The sequence below is a fragment of the Crassostrea angulata genome, chromosome 7 (genome assembly GCF_025612915.1).
Source record: "Crassostrea angulata isolate pt1a10 chromosome 7, ASM2561291v2, whole genome shotgun sequence".
NCBI classification, from domain to species: domain Eukaryota; kingdom Metazoa; phylum Mollusca; class Bivalvia; order Ostreida; family Ostreidae; genus Magallana; species Magallana angulata.
Window position 1 is genome coordinate 11587838 of NC_069117.1, and position 26517 is coordinate 11614354.

At 34.1% G+C, this 26517-nt stretch overlaps 1 protein-coding gene across 1 annotated transcript; it reads right to left on the reverse strand.

The window, feature by feature from the left end:
* Window positions 1-10733: 10733 nt before the first annotated feature.
* LOC128193041 (magnesium transporter NIPA3-like) lies at window positions 10734-25429 on the reverse strand. The gene is made up of 11 exons (XM_052866227.1): window positions 25102-25429; window positions 24947-25003; window positions 24779-24869; window positions 24198-24358; window positions 23344-23654; window positions 20240-20377; window positions 17146-17380; window positions 16834-16890; window positions 14844-14934; window positions 14426-14586; window positions 10734-14028 (listed from the first exon to the last, which is right to left on the reverse strand). The coding sequence occupies exons 1-11, from the start codon at window positions 25427-25429 to the stop codon at window positions 13382-13384; spliced, it is 2277 nt and encodes a 758-aa protein (XP_052722187.1). The 3' UTR covers window positions 10734-13381.
* Window positions 25430-26517: the final 1088 nt, after the last annotated feature.

Genomic DNA, 26517 nt, shown 5'->3' on the forward strand with positions numbered 1-26517 from the left:
CCGAACGACCATTAAGGCAAACAACGAATTTTTCTTACGACAAATTGTACTCATTTTAATACTACTGTTAATTTCGTCCTCGTTTTGTTTTAAATATTTAGCAATCCATTAAAAAAGTTGTTTTAAAATGATTTTTAAATGCTGTGAGTGTATCATCACTTCCATTAATTGACAGCCAACAGCTATCCAAAAGCTGGGGGGGGGGGGGGGGGCTCAACCAAACCTGAAGTGTCCTTGATGTCCAGCAAAGGTCCAGGGCCCAAGTCGCAACCAGAGGTCAAGATCCTTACATCGTTCTGTATAACTTTTGAGTTTGATGAAAATCAACAACCTCAACGCCAAGACAAACTAATGTGTTTATTTTCATATGTATACAAACATTATACTGGGTGAACAGTAATAACTTTGGCCCTGTGTGACCTTAAACGACGAAAGTCTCCTCTTTGGCTTATTGATTTGTGTCCTAGAATGATAGCAATGACATTGACTTCAAAGTGTAAGCATGCTTCAAGCACATAGTGTATTATCTTCTAATTGGTAATTGAGTACTGAGTGAAAAGTAAAATACACACATTCACAAGGTTGCTGGTTCGAATATCACTGTGCATGGGCACTTGATGTTGTACGCCGTGTCCTTATATCTCTTCCTTTATGGATAAAATAGATTTCAAAGGTAGAGCAACAATAATAAAACATCAAGAATAAATTTTCAAAACATTCGATTGAACCAATCAATATGAACCCCTAAACATTGAAATCTAAGAGGTTTTTACCCCCACCTCCCCCACACATACTCTAGATTTTGCGTATCATAAGTAGAAATTAAGTAAAAGTAATATTTTTAACCATATTTCACAAAAATTATTTAATTTCGATTGGTTTTGTTTGACATTGTCACAAATCACAGCCCATACGTACAAGTCTCTCCAGTCTGGAAGAGAGCTAATATGAAGACAACGGACCATGGCTTTAGACGACAAATTTTTGTTTAGATGTAATACTATTTAAATCAGCATTACATTATTATAGCTGCAACCTCAGTCAAGATTACACATACGGTAAAAATTTCCTGATAGTTAAAGATCAATATGTTAGATGTCGGACTCGTCTCAGAGATAAATAATCTAACGCAAATACTTTACAAGTATATTAATTTTTTTCATTATCGTTCATGTATAAATTGACACCTTATTTGTAAAAAAGTAATCATATGTATATGCACTATATTGTAATATTCAGAAAAAGTATCTTCAAGGGTGGTTGGTAACCACTCTATCAGACGAATATACAAAGGAACCAATCAAAAGTACTATAGGACAAAGAACCAATCAAAAGGACGATATGACATAGGAACCAATCAAAAGGACGATGGACAAAGGAACCAATCAAAAGGACGATGGACAAAGGAACCAATCAAAATGGTGATAGGACAAAGGAACCAATCCAAAGGACGATGGGACAAAGGAACCAATCAAAATGGCGAAAAGACAAAGGAACCAATCAAAAGGACGATAGGACAAAGGAACAACCAATTCTAACCATAAAGATTTGCTATAACAGATAATTCGACGGAAAACAGAACCACTAAGATTGACGACTCTACAATATAAAAAAAAGGTTGGACAAATGGACCGCTTAATCAGACACTTGAAGAAAGGAACACTCACACAAACGTTTGGACTAAAGAACCACTTTGGCGGAGGTTTGGACTAGGGGGGCCATTCAGACATCGGACTAAAGAACTATTCAGATAGACGATTATGCAAGACCAATCAGACATAGGTTTGGACAAGGGGACCACTCAGACAGACACAGACTATTTGGCAAAAGAACCATTCAGATTGACGATTGGATGAGAGGGCAAACCAGACAAAGGGAATACTTAATCAGACGATTAGACAAGAGCCCACTAAGACAAACGATTTACAAGAAACTATGCAGATAGAAGCTGGGACAAGAGAGCCAATCAAGACGGACATTAAAAGAAGGGAACAACTTAGACACACAATTGAACAAGAGAACCACTCAGACAAACGACTGGAAAAATGGACCAATCAGACAGACATTTCACTCAGGTAGACAACTCGACGAGGTGACCACCAATACAGACGAATGGACAAGGGAACCATTCAGATAGACAATAGGACAACGAAGCCATCCAGACATGCAGTTAGACAAGAAAACCTTTTGGATAAAAATTAGAAATGGGGAAATTTCAGACAGACGATTGGGCAAGAGATTCAGTCAGACAATGGGACCGGATCATCTCAGGGCAAATGATGGTCAACGATTGATCAGAAGAGCTGAATTTCTGAACGCTGTTGATAACTTGTTTATGAATGTATTGAATATTTGCATATCCTAGTCACTAGGTCTTACTGTGAATGTTTTTGTCGGCAAATTATGAAATTATAAAATGGAACAAAGAGAAAAATCCTGAACAAAGCTTTATATGGATCTCTCTCTCTCTCTCTCTCTCTCTCTCTCTCTTTCAATCACTCATTTGTTCATGATTAATGGCCCCTCCGATTCCTTCCGATTAATTTACATTAAATTTGCGATGCAAATCTGTTCCACAAAACATTATAGAAAGAGGTCCCCGTAGAACCAATTTTAAGACAACTCGAACACTCTATCAAGTGCCTGTACACATGCCAATTGTTCTGTGTTAAAATGACCGTCGAAAAAAATATAAATAATATTGTTATAATGTTTTTAAGCTTGTCCATGAGTTTATGTTAGTTTAGTTTATTCACTCAAACCAAATAATTTGATACAAGAAGAACATATATACAGAATAAGCATGAATAAAAATCGTCAGAGGTATATACAGAACATTCATAGTCACACAGGAATACAAATAGTAAAAACTGACATTATAACATAATTCATACTTATGTAACACTGGTTTGTTAAGGATCGTGTCAGGAAACACTTAAGGGGAAGATACATTATCGGAAATATTTAAAATAAATACAGTAAAACTCGTTTAGTTCGGATGCAAATAGAGCGAAGTCTCGGGTATTGCGAAGTTTAAAAAAATTCCCGGCAAAGTTCTTTAATGATCTATGCAAATAGTTTACATTTATGAATAATTCGGATATAACTGATTTACAGGTAAAGCAAAATAATTTTGAGTCCCTTAAAGATAAAAAATAACTTAATTAAAAACTTTCGTAACGAATTTCTTTATATCGTCACAATACCAATTGACAGAATAGTTTAAATGAATTTATTTCCTTGTGAATCCTTCAATACATAATCTCACATTTTGCTGTGGTGGCGTTTGTTTGTTAGTGTACATCATATTTCATCATAGGAAATGAAAGAACAGCCAGTTTAAACCAACTAACGACGTATTCATACATACAAGGTATCCCAGAATACTAGAGTCTGATACCATTTACTCTTTGAGTAACTTTTGATTAAATTTTTTTAAAAAATATCATATGCATTTTCATAAATGTATATCTCAAGAAATTTTACGAACATTTATAAGTTTTTGACAAATTGAGCATGTTTATAAAAATACAACAATTTCAAAGAGAGTGTGCTCCAAATGACGTCCTTAATGAATAAGAACATCAAGTCGATGAGTAGAATTTCTCCCAACAGCCACTCGATGGATCCAATTTCCTCAAATCTTCTCACTATTTAAAAAACATGTATGTTGAGTTGTTTTTCAGGGTATTCTTCTTTTTTTTCATAATTCATACAACTATATCCGGAGTCTGATTATTTGTTTGATAACAATTTACAACGGAATATGCCTGCTCCTTCATTTTGAACAGAATTCATTTGAATCAAAAAAATATGATGCAATTTTGTGTCATCATTATTCAAAGAAAAGCATGCTTTTCTCCCCAAACTTTTTTTGGGGAAAAAAATTAAACGATTTCGCTTTCTATTGGAGTCACAATTAAAACGCTTTGGCCAAATATTTTAATTAATACGAATTTCAAATGCTATACAGGGACACCCTGTATAAATCAATATTATTTACTTTTTAATTACCTTATAAAAGATAAAACTTATCTGTCCTGATAAGTTTTTACTGTCACAACTCCCCCCCCCCCCCCCCCCACCCCACCCCAGGACTCCTCCATCCCTCCTCCTCTTCCCTCGGACCACTTGTATTATTCTTCATAAATAGATGAAATGATTGTCATTCTCGACCCAAATTAATATAAAAACAGAATAGATAAATGTGTACTTTACATCTAAACTGATAAAAGGTCCACTTATTCTTGGTGTTGGCCGCTAAGCATTTTTATGGATTATATCCATTCATTAAAAAAGAAGATATATTTAAAAGCCAATAGACATATACATTCCAGAGATGTTTGACTGGTAAAGAGACCACGGCTGCCAAATATTGTCAATGCATGAAACTGTCACGGTCGACGGGAACCTTGGTATGGAATGCTATGTCAGGCCATACATACATAAGTATATGTACTTATATGTGAATATGTGTGTGCTTGGGCTGCTGTGACGTGATTAAATTAATGCATGTAAATAGCCCTTGCATGCACATTGCATGTGCTTGAATTGTATCGGTGCGCATGTACTTTTGAATTTGTTTATAAGTGTAGACTGGAAGGGGGGGGGGCAGTACATGTAGGTTTTATAATTTGCAAGATACGGCCTTATTTTACTTTCATTTCGTATAATTAAAAAATTAGACCCAATTTTGAATAGACAGAAAATGTTTTTTTCTTCGTATATGAAGTTAAGACAAACATACAAATTGACATTTTGTCACGTTGTATTCGTTTATCTACTTATCTATTTATTCATCTATTTTTATGACTGTATAAAAAAGACATTACAACTAGTGTAAACAACCGGACCTACTATCAGTTAAGTTTTAAAAGTTCTTACATTCACGTGTATATCTGCATGCAACTTAACCACTTTGTTGTTCTGTATGTACAAGATAATGTACATGTAGGAAAGTTTTTTTAAGTAAATGATTATCAAAGAGCATGTTTTAAATCGGTAGATGTAGGTAGATATACCGGGCACATATATATGATGGATTCCAAATCAATCAAATGGGGCATAAAATATTAAGAAGTACATTCCTGTATGATTACGTTACCAAACCTACTTTCAAATTTGTAAAATATTCATACTTGTAGATGCTCATTTGGAAGTTTAGACACAGTTTGATTTAAAAAAAAAATTTGGACATTTTAAAAAAGTACGTTACGTAACAAATCAGATTGATTTGAATTTCTGTAAAGACAGCATTGCATTATGTTGAAATTAGAGAGAAAAAGCAGTGTCTTGGTGTAGAAATTCTGGAGTTCATTTTCTTTATACTGCAACAATTCAGTCGCCGTGCTATACATTTTCTTTAATCATGAAAATAGTTTCTTTAGTCCGAAGGCCTTTAATTTCTGTAAGACCTCATTCAATTTTAAAGTAATCGATATTTTGAGTAATTGAAAGTAGTGCTATGGCAATGCATTTAACCCTAATTGATACAGAGAATAATTTGGAACGCTGCCAATTTTTCTTTAAGCCGAACTTATCTCAAAACAATTGTTCAGAAAAATTTCAATATAATAATCAATGAAATATTGGCTCGACTGCAACGGAAATGCTAAATAAAACATAATCCGGATAAATTGAGTTATCGTACCATCCCTCCTAGAAGTTGGATTAAAAAAAAAAACATATTCGTTAATTGCATCTGGTTTTGTGCCATATTTTGATTGTTTTGCGCAATATTTTGATCCTTGTTTTTAAAACCCGAATTGAGATTCCTGTTCTATTGTAGAGTTCACAGTGACAGGAATAGGGAGGAAATCAAGCACGACTTTCACAGTACATTTATATGTGGGAGGGGGTATGTTTATTCCTGCCCAGCTAGTGCTAGTAGCATTTCAGGTGTGTATGTGCCCTTTTCCACTTTTTAGGCACTTAAATCATCATTAAACCTATAATAGCCAGTTTTGGTAATTCTTCAATACCAAAAAAGAAAATGCCCATTTGTGTATACCAATGTACTTCTATAAAGGTGGGGGGTGGGGGGGGGGGGTGATTTATTCGTATTTTGTAAAGATGTATTTTACATTATTTTGTAAAAGTGTATTTTACATTATTAATAGACTAGATCTAGATATAGCGTTACCTCCAGGATATCGCTAATTCTGTCTGATCTAATACAACAAACTTTACAAATAAAAAAAGTGTATAATTTCCTTTGCACTTCTCAATGCTTTCGTGAAGTTAGACGATACCTTTTAATTTTCGCAAAAATCTGTTACATGTACATCGATTTCTCCACTTAGGGGAGTGTTATACAATAAGGTGTAACTATTGTTTATATATATTGTTGAATGGCAATGTGTAATATGAATAATCTTTTGCAATCCTGCGACGTTACATTTCAACATGATCGCCTTACATTTGTCCAGGTGTAAGGTCAATGAAAGGTGATCGCATCAGAGCCCAGGTGAGTCCCACCCTGATTGCTCGGACATGCGTGACAACTGTCCGATTTCTGAGGAAATCTAGATAAAAAATGTTGGAATAATGCCTTAAGTTTTAAAGTTGTATACTATTATATAAGACATTTTCAACAAAATCAAAGTGTGTAATCGACGACAATTAAGCTCATTAATAAGGTATTTAAAAAGTAAGATGCAGAAGAATAGTAAAGATATTTAAACAGTCTAAAGTCTGCCATCGCTTTCTGTGTGTCATGTTTGTTTACACAACACAGACGTCTGACACGGTTTTATGAGGTTAACATCCATATCGAATTGGTCCGAGATGACCCCGCCTCGACCCCAATTTGCACATGCATGGTCCCTTGCGCAGATTAAGCAGCGATCGACTTAATTACCACAGAAAATAATCCTCATAATAAACAAATTTAAATCAAGGAACGATTGTTGTCGGTAGTCGTAAGAAAAGTAAACTGCGTCTGACCCCCCACCCCCTACTCGTATGATAGATTTATATGAACTAAATTCACCTGAATAAGTAATTTGTCAAAATATTCTTAAATTGTTATTTTGTTAATTTAAAACTAGATAATTCCTTGTAAACATGTTGTTTGAATGAATGTGCATATGCAAATAAAATTTGATTTCGTTGTAATTTGATAGCTTAGAAATCTAAATTTAATATAACCATATTATATGAAAGTTCATGTTTGTGTAATCATAAACTGCATGTGTATAGATCAAATTACATTACAGGGACTACTGTATTTATACTAAGGGTCTAAGTTGTTTCTCTGAAATAAAAAAAATATTCATTATCCTTTATATATATACATGTTGATGTACTCGCATGGTAAAGAGTTCCAAAATGCCCTCAAAATAGATATTCGTGAGACATAAATATTTTTTCTCTCTCTTCTTTTTTTTTTTGAACAAGGGCTCGTCAGGAACATTTTGTCTTCTTATGCTTTGACTACTCCTATACTATAATATCCACTTACATTTCATAGTATATGGGTGGTCAGCAAGCAAAAGGACAAAAAGATCGTGCCGAGCCCCTGGGATTTTTGCATAAATTGCACATTATTCAGTAGGTTTTTTTTTCTGAAATGAAACAATATATGATTCTAGCGATCAAACATGGAACTTGGAAGTTTAGACACGGTTTGATTTTTAAGAACAAAACAATCTATTACATGTGTATATGAAATACAATAGCAATACATGGACTACTGAATTCTGTTTCTATGATATACAGAATGTAAATGTTATTAAATTTTGCATAGGCACGAGTATATAGATAGACCAGACAAAAAAGTTAAACTTCCAATACACTTTAAAACAGGACATCTTTGGAAATCGGAAATATTGAACTTTAAGTTTTTAATTTTTTTTTAATTTTTCGCCGTTGTTTCAAATTCCCCAATGGTTATCTTTTAAAAAGATTTATTGCTGAAAGGGAGAGAGATCGTGACACAAATATAGAAAGCTAGCGTAACTCTGATGGGTGAATACGATCCCAATGTGTATTGATTCTGAGACCGCGGCGCTTTACGTGGGTGTTAGCTCGCGATGATGCGTCTGCAGCCCATTGCTCAGACGATGAAGGTACAATATGGCTGAGATATCTAGGTCACAACATCTACAATTGTATTTGAGTAAGGTGGATTGAAGTCATGCAATAAAATAACAAAATCCAATTTTTTACTTGTATCACTAATATGCTCCCCTGGTAAAAATGTCCAACATGATCTATTTTTGGTGTTTTAACAAGTGCGTGTTTTATGTCAATAAGAACATTATGAAAGAACAAGCTAGTGAACAAATAAAAACAATTTATTGAAAATAAAAAAAATATCATGCGTAAAAATATGAATTTTCATTAACTCTTTTCATCAGTTATGTAAACGCGTGGACATGAAAATTCATATTTCAAAACAATAACAAAAATGCTGATAAAATGAAAATTCACTTCCTTAATCCAGAGTAAAAATAAAAACAAAAAAGCAATATTTCCGAGAAAATGGTAGAATTTCTCAAAATCCATATCACTTCAGCGAGGCGGAAACAGATGTAGCGCAATAAGTGTTATCTACAATGCTTTCTGTGTGAACATGCACGGCAATAATAACCTATTGTACACTGGGTATGATTTTTCATATCAACATTAATAAAAAAAATATTGGACAGGGAAAAATTCCTATAAATGTATATACAAGGGTCTTTTTGATCAATACGATTATCAATCAGCCAAATAAACTTTTATTGATAATATTTATTTCACATTGCTGATTTGCAGTTTGAATTATGATTAAAAACACAGTAGTTTAACCTTTCGGAACCTGCTGGGGGGGGGGGGGGGGGGGTAAGAAAAATGTAATTAAGTGACTAGAGGGTTAGGGTGAGAACCCACTGAGAAGGACGTTAGCAAACACAAGTGCACGATATATACCGGTATTTTCACAGTAGCACCCGCTTTGGGGTAGCTGCAGGTCTGTAGCTTCCGATCTAAAAAAAAATTCGGATGGACGAATTTTTTCAGACCGGGAGCTACAGACCTGCAGCTAGTTTTGGGGCTTAAATTAGGATCGAATACTGACAGTTCAGTAGAAATGTTTACATATGTACTACTATTTGCAAATAAAAATCTTCCCCGTTTCTTTTTGAGGGTTGGATGATGATTTTGGTAGGATGGGGTGTTGTAAAAGAGGCATATTAAAGAAATGAAGAAGAGGTAAATGCATGAAAAGTGCATTAATGTTGTACCTCTCAGATCTATATACTCTCTGCAAAAGAGCCTATTATATAGAAATTCCGATGCATATCGCGCTGATGCATGTAATGAGTCACAGTTGGTGCTTATCTCGCTGAATTACTCCAAAATGGAAGTAGGCCATGGGAAGCTATAGAATTCATTCATACTTGTAAAGTTAATCACTTTGTAAAAGGGGCAGTTTTACATATCTGTTAAGCCAGAACAAAGTCATAGATAGGTAAATCAGAAAGCAAACACAGTGTTATAGAATTGGCAGTTAAATCTTTTTAATCATGTGTATAGTCAAACATTATGTGAATGGCGATGACGCAAACAAGTATTTGAAATAGAAAATTAAATATACAGATAAGAATGATGAATAAAAAGAAATCATATACGCATTCTTTAGAAGACTGGTTAAAAAGAAACTGATATATTTATACAAGAGAGAGAGAGAGAGAGAGAGAGAGAGAGAGAGAGAGAGAGAGAGAGAGAGAGAGAGAGAGATTTTGTCAACAGGGCTAAAGACTGGACCAGATATGCACAGATTTGAATGGTATAACGCAATTTTAACTTTTTTAAATCGTTCTACTAAAATTTAATTATATAATCAAGATTTTTAAATTCATAACCATGTAAGCAGTATTTACCACCCCCCCCCCCCCCCCCATGCATTTGGGAAATTAATAAATATTATAATATGCAAACTTCAAACCTCTAACAACTGTTAAAAAGACTAATAAAACCCCCGATACTAACCCCATTCAGTCGTTCTAATAATCGATTATGACTCGTGTTTAAAATCATGACAGACATGTCATATTTTTCTTTCGGGGGGGGGGGGGTAAGAAAAAAAATCAATCAATCCCCAGACAAAGCCTATGAAAAGCTGTCTGGACAATAAAACACTTGTTTCAATTCGTTTCCACATGAGAAAAAATCTTTTGATTACAAGAAATCCTGAACAAACGTGTTAACACTTCAATTCAATGGTCTGATATTGAATACCCTTATTAATTTGAAATTTAAGGTGACATGTCAGAGCCGCCAGAGATGTATTGAAGACGGGCATTTTAAACACTATTGAACATAGTGATATACGAGCGGTCGCTTATCAACCCACATGAGTGCTTTTGTGCAAATTCCTACTTGTCCGCGCATTCCGCTGACGTGTTATGTTACTCAGGTGTATTACTACGCGTTGTTTGTAAACTCACCTGTGCAGGTCATATGACTGAAGTTCGGGGGGAGTTAAAAGCAATGTCTTAAATTTTATCTATGCCGCGTGGTTATTAGTGGGAAAGGGGGTGGGGGTGCAAAAGGATGGCCATATAATATTTCTTCAGCAAAAACTGGTATTTAATTCTGTCATTTAACATAATAAAATTCGCTTGATCACGATTCGTAACGTAAATTGGAATAAATAGCCCATTGATGCATGAAAGATAACTCCAAGTGTAACAAAGATTTCATTTCAAGACAGGGTTGTCTTTCTTAAGATGCATGACAACTCGAAGTTAAAATAAATTTTATTTTATTTTCTAATCGGAGATAACAAGCTATATTATCACACAATTGAAAAATAAATAAATCTAACAATAAGTTGGTGATCTCTGTAGAAAAATCTCAACATTTTCAGATCTGCTGCTTTCAATCATTCACGCTGTCTATAGATTAAGTAGATTTTTAAAATTTTTTATCACAATACAACATCTTAAATATCCAATGAATAATGAATATAAAATGTTTCAGGATAAATCGATATACGACTTCTTGTGATTAATGATGATAACTACACATATAACAACTTCAAAAAATAAAATCTGTTAAACAAACAATTAAAACTCTGTTGTTTCCTGTCATGATATATCTCTAATTAATGTACTGTATACACAGTGAGGTATGAAATGTGTTGAGATGAACCAGATGATTATATCAACGTCATTATAAAGACAAATGGCCATTACAGACATTATTGACTTATGCATACCCTTTTTTTTCTACATAAGTTAGGTAGAACATAAAACAGGACACCCAAAGATTGATCACAAAAATGAGTAACCGGTACTACAAATAAAGATGTCGAAACGCAATCCTATGTCTAAAACTCAACTACACACACAAGTATGATATTCACACAGTTTCCAACTGTTCAACACTTTTTGCACATTGGATATTGCCCATTCACTACAAACTATATATTATATGAATAAATAAACCAATTAAAATCTAGGAATACACAGTTGTTAGTAATAATTGATATGTTTGTAGAGTCAATTAAAAGTATGTGATATATAACAGAAACTAGTGTAATCTTCTTCATACAAATGAAGATGGAGATGCCATTAATCATGTCTACTGTGACTAGACCCAGTAACTTTGCAAATCTCAGATGTATAGGTATGACTACATCAGTGGTTTTCAATAGGGTCAGGTGATCCCCAGAAAACTATAGTATAGGACTGCTGTACTTTAGAAGACTAGGAAATTATGTATGATCAAGGAAACTAACTCCACTTCATTAAAAAGACCACTCCACCCTCTGAACTGTCAAATTTCCAGCTGGTACATGTTTCACAAGAAGTTTCAAAGCTCCTAACAATGGACCTCTCTTTAACTGAATGCACTTTGAGTGTCATCATTGCAATCATAAATATATGATAGCATACTTAAAATATTTAGAATACTCTAATGGTAAAAAAAAAAATCTTTATTTCTGGAAATGTCTTACAGATGTAAGAATAGAGCATAGAGTGATTTCGTGCTTTAAACATTTTATGTATCAAAAAGTTAACCAGTTTTTGTTTAACATTTGTGCTTTTTAGAGTGCAAGTAGGCCTTATAAAAAAAAAAGGAAAAAAATTAACATTTTAAAGTTTTGCCATGCTTGCATCAAAATCATATCAATGAACATAAATGAATGTATTAGAATTGATTTTCTGTTTTCGCTGCCCTGTAACTTGAGTAACTTTTTGATGTGAAGTGTTGGAGGAAGGGGTATGAATTAGAATACAACACAGACACATACCCTTTACATACAGCTCTGATAAACACTTGTACATGATCATGCTTAAAAATCAGAAACTTGGATCTAACACACTTCCATAATATGTAACAAAAATAATACTTATATAATGTTCTAAAACAAAGCAATAATTAAGAGAAATGGCAAAAGAATATCAAGATATGTTATAATATCTATAAGAGGAGATCATCGTCATGGTACAAGACTATATAATATAATGTACATATTATAAAAATTTCTGGTCTTCTCTGATTGAAACACACCCACACACATGCATGTATGTTTATTTACAAAAATGATAAAGAAATGTAGTCTCGAAATGCCTCTTTAAATAATAAGAATTTACATAACACATGGAATTATGAATGCCACTTTATATATTCCACACTTAAGAGTTATTTCCCCTATCTCTATGAAAAAAAAAAATGGAGATATATATATTAAAGTCTGAGAGTTTTTCCATAACAATTTAAATTCTGATTGTAATTTCATGCAAGCATTTTATACATTTCTTTATTTGGCATCTTGAAAATTGAGTAAAAATTTAAATTCATGCAAATATATTTCTATAATAATTAAAATCTAAAATTTATACATCAAATTTAACACTTAATGAAAAACAATAAGACATATACTTGTTTGATGAATAAAGAATGAAGTATCATTTTTTTCTACAATAACCTGACAAAAACAATACCATTATATGGTTTTTATAGATAACTGAAAACAGAACAAATCTATAAAGATACCCATCTGAATCAATGACCAAAGGAAAGCCTATCCCTGAATACCATACATCAAAGAATACATTGTATCTTATCTGTTGGCATGCTTTCTTTATTGAAAATATACACCTCTGATAGAACTTCAAATCAAAGGCTTTGTGAACCTGAATATTTGTATATTAATACATGTATTGGTCATCTCTCTTATTGGGGTTGAATATGTGGTTATTGTAATGGATTGTATCAAATTAATTTATCTTATGAACTTGGAATTTTAATGAACACCATGAATATCCTTTTTGGTAATGACTATGATGGAATTCAACATGTATAACAAGAAAAAAAACCCATCACATTCTGATCACATGATTGATCACATTATGCAAAGTAAATGAAATGATAATTTTCTCTAACATCAATGTGCTTGAGGCCTGAATTCTTCTGTAAAGGAATGTGGATCATCATAATCTGTTGGCATCTGCATTTCCTGATCATCGTCAAGAAGATGTTGTTCATCGTCTTCGTCGTATCTCACCATTAAAGCTTCTCCATTATGCAGGGACTCCTCTTTCCTTGCCTTGGGAAGGTTTGCCAAGGATATGTTCATGTCCTTAAATGCTTGCAACAAGAAAATGCCGACCACAATGGTCAGGAATCCACAGATGTCCCCGGCAATGTCCACCCCACTCATTTTCCCCCACTCCTTGTACAATATCACAGACATGAAGATAACAAATGATGTAAAAAACACGTAATAAATGGGCGTGACGACTGCTGTGTTGTAAGTGTCCAAGGCTCGGTTCAGGTAATTGAGCTGAAACAATATACACACCACCACCACAACTAGTAGGACCCAGGTTAGCCAGTTTGTGAACTCGTTTCTGCCCTTGAAGGTTTCTTTGATGGCCACGCCCACTCCCTTGCAGCCCATGACCGTGAATGCACCGAGTGAGGAACAGATGGTGATGTAGACTATGACAGTTTTCTGTCCGTAGCGGGGGGCCAGGAACAGGATAAAGATTACAGCAATCGTCAAAAGTACGATGGCCATCACAATAAACACTGCAAAAGAGATTTTTAAGAAAAATAATTGATTTGATCACAACAACATTAAATAGAGTATCCAGTATAAAAAAAATTCTAATTAATGCACAAGGCTGCAGATTTGCAAAGGATCTAGATTAAGAGATGTTTCACTTTCCCAAACAAGTACCCATAAATAATAATTGATATTTTTTCTAAATTTATTTCAAAATAATGATGTTTATGAATACATAATAAATGATGATTTCTACATAGCACTATTTATCATGAATTATTATGAGGTGTTTGATGTACTTATGATATTATTCTGATTTATTCATAATCTGACAATCATGTGTCAAGTTTTTATATATAATGTTTGAACTTTACATATACAAAAGATCATCTATCATCAATAAGATTATCAGGTATTTACCAGGGTCCTTGATTTTCTCCACTAGCTTCTCCATGCTCTCCACTTCCTGCTCCTTTGGAGAGTGGAGGACCATGACAGTTGATCCTAGGATACACAGCCCACAGCCTATCTTACCCAGCAAATTCAACTTTTCTTTCAGAAACTTCGATGATAACACAGCACTGAGACAAAAAAGAAAGAGAATGATAAAATATACGTCTCCACTTTTACAATTATTGATAACTAGAAAGCTACAGCTAAAGCCTCGTCCTCATGAATATTTCTCTGTGCGAAAAAGTCCTCTAATGTCTAAGGTATTTTAACCAGTATACACATGTAGCAAAATAAAGCCTTTTGGAATAAAAGCTGCTTTACAGTAACCTTGTCTCTAAAAGGAAAGTTTATGGTCTTAATGAGAACATGGGAAATAAGGATATACCTGACTAGGACACTGAGAGCTCCTAAAGGTGTAACCATGGTGGCCGGAGCAAAGGCATAGGCTGCAAAGTTCGCAAATTCTCCGAGAATCACTGAAAGAAAGTTATCATCAGTGTAAAACAGAGCCTGATTGAGATCTTGCATATGTGTTTCCAGTTATAATTTCCACTGTACTGTCACTGAGAATCAATAATGTATAAGCTAGTGATTAAAAAGTACATATACAGGTGAAACCCTCAGATTGATGGTCCTGATTTTTGTTTGATTATTCCCCAAATAAAACAAAGACCAAAAAAATGTCTGTTATAAAAATTACTGGTATACAGTTAAATGCCAAACAGTTGGAGAAATAGTTTTATTCCAGAGTATGAATGTACCGATAATCGTTTTCTAATTGTTGACCTACTTGTGGATAGATGGATGACATGAGTTGAAGGATGTGTTGATTTACATACAGGAAATTAAGTTTACAAGGTCACTACCAGTATGCTCTTTTTTTAAACAAGAAAATACATGTACATCCTTGATAAAACTTATCTGGATTTTTTTTTTAATTTAAAAGGTTTAGATTGTCATGGCTATTTTTAGACTTGGATATATATTATATTCTTTTAAATTAAGTAGCTGGTATTATTTGACCTCTTTTTATTAAATGAGAATTTTCAGTACCAAATATTGATCGATGTCTTATAAAACTATTTCAATAATTAATTATGTGTATTTTACTTAGTAGACACCTACAAGTTTAGCTTAACAATAATTATATAAGTTCTATTTGTTTGCTTTCAAAACAGTTTTCTTAAAATATCTTTTAAAAAAATCTATTGCATGTAATACCGGTACATGTACTTGCTACTGTAATATGTAATACATGTACTTGCTGGTTGTTGGTTACGTTAATGTTACGTACCACCAAAACTCCTACTTACAATCACTACCTCTATTGCATGTAATACTGGTACATGTATTTGCTACTGTAATATGTAATACATGTACTTGCTGGTTGTTGGTTACGTTAATGTTACGTACCACCAAAACTCCTACTTACAATCACTACCTCTATTGCATGTAATACTGGTACATGTATTTGCTACTGTAATATGTAATACATGTACTTGCTGGTTGTTGGTTACGTTAATGTTACGTACCACCAAAACTCCTACTTACAATCACTACCTCTATTGCATGTAATACTGGTACATGTATTTGCTACTGTAATATGTAATACATGTACTTGCTGGTTGTTGGTTACGTTAATATTACGTACCACCAAAACTCCTACTTACAATCACTACCGGTACTCATTTGGTCAACCTTTTATCTTCCATAAAATGTGATAAGGGAAGAGGAATCAAAATTTACACAAAAAATGAATAAATATGACACAAATACTCTATAAGTGTTCAATTATGAAAAAAATATCAGCCCAGTGTCTGAACCCATAACAAAGAAAAGTCAACAACTGTCTCAATCACTAATGGGTCTCTCTATACAAGCATTGGACACAATTTGGCTTCAACTTGTGAAGACAAGACATGAAAAAATTCAATTACAATTACATAACTCTACCCTAAATGCATCATACTATCTTCAACATTAACCGGATATCAAGGTACATCATTTGCATAAAGCCTGCATTTTATTTTCTGTAAATTAACTCTTTGAAGAGGGGTATTGTTTTTGGGCTTTAATTATCATTTCTTCGTCTAAGATGCTCTATTGATAAGTAGATCACCAGCTGATTGAAAGAAGATTAAGTACCATTGAATCTATCACATGTAAGACAAAGGCCTAGCAAACTGTACTAATATACCGCCCATAATGGCGATATTGATTGAAATGAGTTGAAATATATAGGATAGAGACGCTAATCAGATGGCCTGTTACATAAATTACGGATCCAGGGTATTACAGGGTAATAATGAGACATTTAAAAGCCATTTTTGAACACAAAAGTTGGATATCAGACAAAAATAGAACAAATCACATACTGAGAATCATTCCAGCCCACCACAGCCATTCCTTGAGGTAACCATAGCCACCATCCCCTGAAACCAAAAGTCATATTTTAATATTGTGTTTCTGTTTCAATCAACATGAAATATTCTAGAATTGTCAAAGCATGACATTTAACAGAAAAAAACCCACACATACAAAAGTTTTGATCAATCCTTTAATGATAATTGCTACTATGTGAATAATTTAAATAAAGAATTGCTGTGAGGCTGTATTCCTACAAGCTTGAGACACACATGTACTACATGAGATGACCGTTCTATGGCCAGACTTCCACTTCTGTTTACCTGCTCTAGTTGTTTGGTACTTTGCAAGTTTCAGAAGTCCCCTCTTTTTAAAAATAAAGCTAGTTCCGATGAACAGACTGGAACTGATGGCCAACGTCAGACCAACATAAAAATTCCGGACCTCTTCTTCCGGGGTTGTGAACGGCATTGTCTGATTGCTCAGGTCTGTCACGTTTGTTGTATTGTCCAAGGCAACTTCCCCCGTCACATTCAGCATGGAAGGCATGCCAGTTGGCTACAAGGAAAATCAAGAGATCAAAAAATGAAATATAAATTTACTTGAAATAAAAATCACTGCATAAAGAAATGCCCATAAATGGTTGTGTAGTTTTTGGAACTCTGCAGGTATGAAAGGGTTCTATTTTCTTGATTGAAAGTGTTCATTCATTGTGTCAGTAAATAAAGAAAGCTGAGTGCATTGATCTATAGGATACAACATTATGTGCAGGGAAACCATTGATTAAGTCAAAGATTAGTTGTAGTATTCCCATGCAAATGCTAGTGGGTCTCAAGTTGATAATTACTGGTACAAGTCGAGCGATCTAAAGTTGATAATTGAGGTATCATGTAAACAGGTAAACTGTACTTCAATTCAGCACCACAAAAATGATACCAATAAAGGAAAACACCACACACACACACTCATGCACTTTATAAATCTTGGTGCTTGAAATCTTGAGGGCTTTGTGTTATGATATTACATGAACGATTGTCTGATTCATAAACAAAGGGCCATTGCCTGAACGAAATCAAATGTCCTCTTGTTTTCTGCATGCTCTTCATGCAATATATGTGGTACATATAGTTATATTAGAATCCATGAAGTTTAAAACCATACAACTAATCAAACTTCACTCATAATTTTTCACACATTTATTACATGTAAAAAAACCCAAAAACCCAAAGAACATCCTGACTATTCTTTATATACATGCATACTTGACAAAGTTCAAGTTCATCTGTCATCTCTGAACCACCTGTATCTAAGACTAAGAGTATTAGAATGCAATTGTTAAATGGGTCAAAGATTAAGTTTTAAATCACTGAATCTCAGGAGTCATTATTTAACTGGGTAGAAATTTTGAAATGTGCAGGTTTATCTTTAAAAAGCAACATCATTGACTTTTGAAAGGGTGCCTGGTGGAGCCCACACTTGGCAGTCTTTATATGATATTAAGAAATACCTGCTTAACAATACAGAAAGCCACAAAACTGCTTAAAAAAGTCATTTCTCAATTTTCAAATGTTTTAAAATGTTGCTGAATTGAATTCTAAACACCGTAGTTTTTAAAATAAATTTTTAACTCCATATGCTAATTCTCATTGTGCCCATGACGAAATGACATGGATACAAATTTAGTTTTGGCAAGACTTATTGGAAATCAATTATGCAAACACACAAACCTAAAGCTACAAATTTACTTCATTTATTTCTTCATAATACTTTCACAACAACTAATTTCAAATAACTTTAAGAAATATCAAAAAGTATTAAATAAAGTAAAAACTGTATATGATAAAACTTAATTTATAATCCCAACCATCAAGAAATTATGGTTTTTTATCATCTATCAATAACAAGCTTAGGATGGTATAGAATGAAAATAAAATAAGAAAAATTATCACTTTTATAATGATATTAGATAAACAATGACTTTTAAAAAAAAAAACTGTCAATAGCTTGAAATAGAATATCTGTTTAAAAAAATTCATGAAATTAAATTTGAATATTTATATTTTAGGAATTCTGATACAGATAAATTCAATGGAATATCATATGGAACAGCATTTGAAATGACATTGGTATTTTGGCCATACAACACCACTACTAACAATTTGAGACTTTAGTAAGTATGACTAAATGGGTCCTTTGAATAAGATTCAGTCAAAACTCACAACTTTAGGTCCCATAAAAAAATATAATGCTGCACTTCGATCACTGACCTGGAACTGTCATATTTTGGATTTTAAAAACTTTTAAAAAGTTTTTAAGGCCTGATAGCATTACTAAATTTTCTTTTCATATTTCTACAGATTCATGATAAATGTACTAGTTGGTACACACCCACGCTTAAAGATTGAATCAAATTTATTTCAGGCAGTTTACTCAATGTCTTTTCAATCTTCAAAACTTGAGAATTTTACAATACAAATTGTATAGTATCATGAAGCTAGTATTCTTGCTTAGTTTTGAATATTTGTTCAACAATTAAGGATATTAAGCTAATCTCGTATTCTTGAAATATCAGTAAACATGTACAGGCATATTAAAAAGGAAAATGAAAAAAAAAATCTGATGATGATATTTGGGAGTTGATTTTGATCATCTCTCCTATGCAGTTACTCTGGCAAACCGGGAGTGAAACAGTGTTTGGATCTAAGCACAAATTATCACTGCTTGGATACAATTTTCCAGAAATATTTCGATTACTGATACATAATGCATCGTAGAGTTTGATGGCGTTAATTCTATCTTTAATTAAAATATTATACAACATGATTTATATGGGGTTTTCAGTCTATAGCTTGGAATTCTTGTTGGAAAAAAACCGACAATTCATATTAGAAAAAAAAATGTGCATAATCATTCAAATATAGCTATAAGAGACTACTTGCAATGCGAGAATGCGTATACATGTACCGGTATATATATCTTTGATTTTAAAATGAATTATAATCAATAAAATTGACTTTCGTCGGTACTTCAGTACTTTGATTTGAAATGCCATCAACTACTAGCATTTGCATAATCTGACAAAAAAACTGCCAGTAGATTGATCCCTGTTTAAAATCTAACATGCAAATGTTGAAATATCTAGTAACAAAAACATACCAAGGCCACTCATTGTTCAGTACATGTATGGAAATCTCAACCAGTCAATAACCCAATGATAGCAAATATTGTAGGTAAATAATAATTAAAGTGAAGTCAAAGAAGAAAAGTAAAAAAACTATATCAGCTAGTCTATGAAACTAATTAACAAAACACTCCAGCAATATCATGGTATATGAAATAAGTAGACCGGCCGACACAGACTCCAACTGGGCGGTCATGCAGGTAAATGCGTGCAGGTTGCTTGCTTCAGAAGCTTACCTTAGGACTGATAGTCATTGCTGTGGACAACTTGCTTGAAAATGAGGGCTGCCCTGTGTCGTTGAACATTATGTACCAATACAGCAATAACAAAAGAAGCAAAATAGGCACAACTCCAGACAGAACTTGAATAGGTTTCTACAAGAAAACACACTCACAAATATCTCATATCTATAAAACTCAACAAAATCACAACAAATATCCCACAACTTAATGCAGAGAGATGAAGATTAACATTGATCAGTACACATTATATCGTTCATTTAATCTTTCTAGGAAGCCTCAAACATAAATAACAAAATAATGAGTAGATAAATGTACTGTACAGTATATATTTAACTGCAATTTCTAAATGATCATTCTTTTTGTTTCGAGAAAAAAAAATATTTATTTGGTTAATAAATTACTAGAACATTTATTTTTGATTTCATAAGATATATCTACTAAAATAAACATGGTAATATAACATACTTTCTTTTTCAAATAAATATGATATCGCAAAAAAAGGATTGGTATTTTTATGACCAATTTTCAATGATTTTTTTTACAAAAGTTTAAAGAATATACAAACGTGCACCTTGCTAAGGTACAAGAGAGGAAGAGAACCAGTGAGTTATTACTTAATTACATTCATATGTTCCAGTTAAAACTTTTGAGGTCAACATTCAGTTGATAGCGATTCGTTTGGGGTCTTTAATAACATTAAATGCAGTGTTTGTCCTGTTACTTAGAAACAATGCTATGCTGCAGCAGTACAGTACACTATCTACGACACGACCAACACAAAACAACAGCCACCTCACCTTGTTGTAACATAAGAATATCTCTATCCCCTTATAGATATCCACCTTCAACCACTCACAGATACCTCATACAAGAATGATCAATGTTTTTTTTTATCCACTCACTAACACCTATGACAAACACAACGTGTGCCAACATGCCATGAACGACCCCAAACCGTGATCAGGATTTTTAAATACCCGCACGAGATTCCAGATTTTAACATTGGGAAATACGGGGGACGTACTTTAGTCTTCGGAATCTGTGATGGTGTACACTATACGCCATGTTTGTTGTACATGAAGATACCATGTGTGAATGTAAATACGGAAATTAAAACCTAAAAAAGGGGGGTGTACAATCAAATGCTTCAGGAAGGGACTTCTATAGATTACTATTTAAAGTATTTCTGTGTATATGTTTAAGAATATGTGTAGATCAGTTATCTTACCATGTCCTGAGTTTTAAGACCATTCTGGTGTATCGTTAAATGTAAAATGAGAGATAAGGGTCGAGGAAATCAGTTACGTCATAACATAAACATGTTTTTCTCTTCCGAGACACAGACAGCTGAACAGGTGAACTTCCGTTTAGATGATGTTACAAGTTAGACCAAAACCTGTAGAAATTCCGAAAACGACTTCAGTTCTTATTTATTTATTTTGGAAGCATTTGTTTTACAGATTAAAGAAAATCTTTTTACAAGAAAATAAATAATTTTTGAAAAATGACAAAAATTTGAATTAAAAAAAGATCACCGTCAGTCTGTGGAAACGGAATATTTTGATTCCTCCCACCCGTGCATGCTCAATGGAGAATACAGTTGATTTGTACGTACATTAACTTGTATATATTGATAATACTTTCCCGAAAATAAACCTACGCAATTTAATTTTATATAATCTTAATCATATTTTCATACACTTTAGAATGATTAAACATGTGACAGTGTTGAACTTGACCCTAGTTAATACATGTACATGTATGTCAGAGAGTATGAAAGAAAACTTTTTATGTACACATTTACATCTTCCCAATTCAAGGCCTTTTTTAACGTATATCTCCTCACAAACGGAAGAGGTGCAACTCAGAGTCCTAGCTGTTAAAATTCCACGAATTTGCTAAAAAAAAAAACCTTGACAATTAATTAGTACTAGTATTAAATTTTAAGTATTGATATGTTTTTAAAATGAGTCAATGATTTTATTTGTATTCATTAATGTCAAATACAAAAACATTGTAAATTAAATTGAATGTCTAAGAGTTCAAAGTGTTGATCTGAGAAGTTACCCGTTAGCTATACTTGTCACAAAAACAACTTTTTCTTAGCAATATCACAATTAAAGGCGGATGTCTCTCATATGCAATAGCAGCCATTATCTGTTAGAATGGATGAACCAGCATTTTCAATCTATCACTCGTGAATTTGTGCTTCGTCTTGTAATGTAATCGCCATCTCCATTATCGAGCTGCTTTTTTGAACGATGCAGTTAGCAATTTATTCTTCTGATCTATCTGAAAGAAGAAAAGAATACACATGATATAGAGCCAGATATTGCCTCGGTTGGGGTTTGAACCTATGTCCTCTGACTTACAAATCCAGCATTAAAGTAGCACTACCAATTGAGCTAAATTACTTAACCATTAGCAAGAGATAAAAGAATGCACAACACTACTAAGCTTTCTACGGTACCCCCACTCTATCTATATTTTAAGAGAGTCGTTCTCGGCTCTTCTCACGGAACGCGTGACAAGCAAGATTGCACACATAGATATTATGAATGAGAGAGAGAGAGAGAGAGAGAGAGAGAGAGAGATAGAGAGAGAGAGAGATAGAGAGAGAGGTGGTATATATTCTCCATCACCTTTCAATGCAGTGACCAATGAAGTGAATTGTCTTTGCTATTCATCTTTCAAATTTGTACTGTCACTTGACTCTATTAAAAGCAAAAGAGAGCTCAGGTATTGATAAGTATTCATAACATGTTATTATTTGAAATAAAAAAAGAAGAAAGTTTGTAAAAGTCCCACCATCATATGCATCGTGTTTGTCAACTAGACGAAATTTGCTGGTCATCCGTAAGAATCTGCAACACTGCCTCTTCTTCAGATTCCTTTTCTTTCTGCGGTTGTGGCTCTTTTTTGGCATGGGGAAGGTTGGTTAGAGAAATATTCATATTCTTGAATGCTTGTAACAGAAAAATTCCGCCCACTATGGTAAGAAATCCACAAATTTCCGTTGCAATTTGGACACCTGTCATGTTCTTCCATTCCTTATACAATATGACAGACATGAAAATGACGATTGAAGTGAAAAACACGTAATAAATGGGCGTGACAACTGCTGTGTTGTAAGTGTCCAAGGCTCGGTTCAGGTAATTGAGCTGAAACAATATACACACGACTACCACTCCAAGTAGAACCCACGTCAACCAATGAGTGAATTCATTTCTGCCCCTGTAGGTTTCCCTGATGGCCACGCCTACTCCTTTACAACCAAGGACAGTAAAGGCCCCCAGGGTGGAGCATACAATGATGTAAACTATGACTGTTTTCTGCCCATAGCGCGGCGACAGGAAGATGATGGTAAACATGGCAACAGACAACAGCAGAGCAGCCATCACGATAAACACTGAAAAAGAGCGTTCGAAAGGCTTTAACATGTTATCATTTTGCATGGTTGAATTAACAGCCTAAAATTATTACAATCCTGTCAGTTATTTCTCTTTCTTAGAGAGCCAAGTTCATTACAAAATTCTACAGGCGGACACTATCTTTACACTTTTCAAATTCAACTACAACATACATTTGCGGTGAAAGTGTTTTACATGAATATCATATTCAGCGTTACTTAAACTCAAGTCATGTTTTATTAATCATATACCAAAGATCATTTTTACGAGATCAGTTTACTACCCGAAGTTACTAAAGGTAATCGGTGCGACTGTAAAAAAAATCCCACAAACATCTTTTGCCCTATGAGTTGGTTTAGCGTGACTGATACAAATCAATATGTTTACTTGTAGAGTTGTGATCTATTTTATGCATATGAATGCAAATAAATGTACGCAACATATGGTTCGTCGTGTAACATCGCGCTTTGTCGCCAGTAAAACAAGACATTTGAAAGCACAGCTAGCGATCGAATTCCGAGAAGACCCGACAGCTGTTTTACCAGGGTCCCTGACTTTCTCCAGCAGGTCCTCGATGCTCTCCACTTCCTGTTCCTTGGGGGAGTGGAGCACCACGACGGTGGACCCCAACACACACATCGCACTACCCACCTTCCCGAGCAGATTAAGACGTTCATTTAAAAACCGGGACGACAAAACTTCACTGAAATGAAAACAGATTGATTAATTTACAAAATGTATAATTTTTTTTTTTTAGACAAAACCAAATAACGCGTATCAAAGTATCCAATTTCAAATTTGAACGCTACCATGACAAACATTACTCCCATTGGCATGCCCTCAGGCTTCCAGGTTTTTTTTCTCAATTCAAAATTTATTACAGTCCCTTTTGCTTCAGTAAAAAGGCAATTAAGGAAAATATCCTGCATGGTTGTGGCAATGATATAACAGGCACATGCCTTTTAACTCGAGATTATTTAAAGTTTTGGTAATTCTGTATTTGAAGCATCATTGTCAAGGTCCAAAAATATCGGACGAACATTCCTTTTTCTCAGACCAGTGGACATACCAAATTAAACAAACGATACCGCTTTTTCCCTGAAAGCGACAAAAAATGAATTACCTTAATATAACACTTAGAGCTCCAAGTGGTGCCACCAATGTAGCACTTGCGAATGCGTAGGCCGCGAAGTTGGCGAACTCTCCGACGATCACTGAAAAAAGGGCAAAAAATACACTGGTATTCAAATTGTTACATTTTTCAGATCACATATCAAAATTCTATACTTACTGAGGATCATGCCCGCCCACCACATCCATTCCTTTAGGTAACCATAGCCACCAGCCCCTGAAATTTATACTCATTCTTAATTTGGAGCTCGTTATTTTATTTTTCTGTTCAACCATTATTGTTCAAAACTCTCAATAAAGGGGTCATGGCATCACCTGCCCTTGTTCCTTGGTTTTCTGCGAGTTTCAGCAATCCTTTCTTCTTAAAGATAAAACTGGAACCGATGAAAATAGTGGAAACGATGGCCAGAAGGAGGCCCACGTAAAAGTTCCTAGCCTCCTCTTCTGCTGAGGGCTGGGGCACCGAGTTATTTAGCTGGTCAGTGAAATTTGCAGGAGACAAGACTGTGATCTTTTCGGTGACTGGCATGCGAATGCTTTCATCTAAAATATCATTTACAACGTAACTATATCTGCCTATCATACCTAGCAAATATCCGGGTAGAAATAGATTATTACAAGCAAACATTGATATCTTCTCCATGCATTCTTCACACGTGCAGGATTTTAGATTCCTCGAAGATAATTAACACTATTGGAAACACAGAAGACATGCATTGAAACAAAACAAAGACTAAGCTTACCTGAGAAAGGTTGCTTGTTGATGGAGGTCAGACTATTTTAAGAAAAGACAAAATAATCAATGAATCTAATAAGAAAATTAAGAACCTTCGCGAATATTCCAGTCGAAGGATGATCGAATTGTGATACGCCAATGCACATCAATAGGGAATTTTAAATAATGCGCAATCAGAAAAAAATTATCAACGTATTTCCCCTTCCAGTGGCCTTCATGACGTCATAGTATGACTATCTGAACGTAATACGTAACATAGTACGGACGTTTAGTTTTAAATACAATACACACGTTACACATGTATAACCTACATATATTGGAATTGGTTACAACAAAACGTGAGAATCATTTTAATTACATTTTAAATGTGGATAGAAAAATGCAACCATTTAACAATAAACTGATACTGTATATATATATGTGAACGCTGCCATTTTTAACGTTAGGCAAGCTATTCTAACGTATACTGTGACATACATGAGCCGCCAGTTACATTCAAAGAATATACATTGCAGTTGTAATACCTTTCTCCTAAATACACCTACCCCCCGCCGAATTCTTCCGTCAATGTGGCAGATATTTGAAGTAAAAAAGTGACGCAGTACTCGATTTCATCCTCCATCAACGCCTTCCTTTGACTTAACGACTCCACATTCGACGTTTTGCACATGCAGCCAATCATCACGTGCTGTATGTTTCCCAAAGAAGAAACTGAGGTTGCGAATTATTTTTCATCATGACAAGTCAGGCACGTAGCATCGGCGATGGGGGGGGGGGGGGGTTGGGGAGGGCCTGCCCTCCATTCAATTTTTTGCATAGACTGTAGAAATTTGAAGGAGCTGGTCCTCACTTTTTCTGGGAGCATAAAATCGAGAACAGCGCAACCATAGGCGTCAGAATCGGGGCCAAGGGGTCGGGAGGCTTGGAGCCCCCATTTTTTTGGCAAACTTATACATAACCATATAACCAAAGCCTTTTTTTGCATGTTAAGATTT

Coding starts and splice junctions, on each gene's coding strand:
- LOC128193041 (XM_052866227.1), bottom strand. CDS start 25,429: ATGGAGAAGATATCAATGTTTGCTTGTAATAATCTATTTCTACCCGGA. Junction 25,004..25,101: donor AAACCAAGGAACAAGGGCAG/GTGATGCCATGA, acceptor TATAAATTTCAG/GGGCTGGTGGCTATGGTTAC. Junction 24,870..24,946: donor GTGGGCGGGCATGATCCTCA/GTAAGTATAGAA, acceptor CCCTTTTTTCAG/TGATCGTCGGAGAGTTCGCC.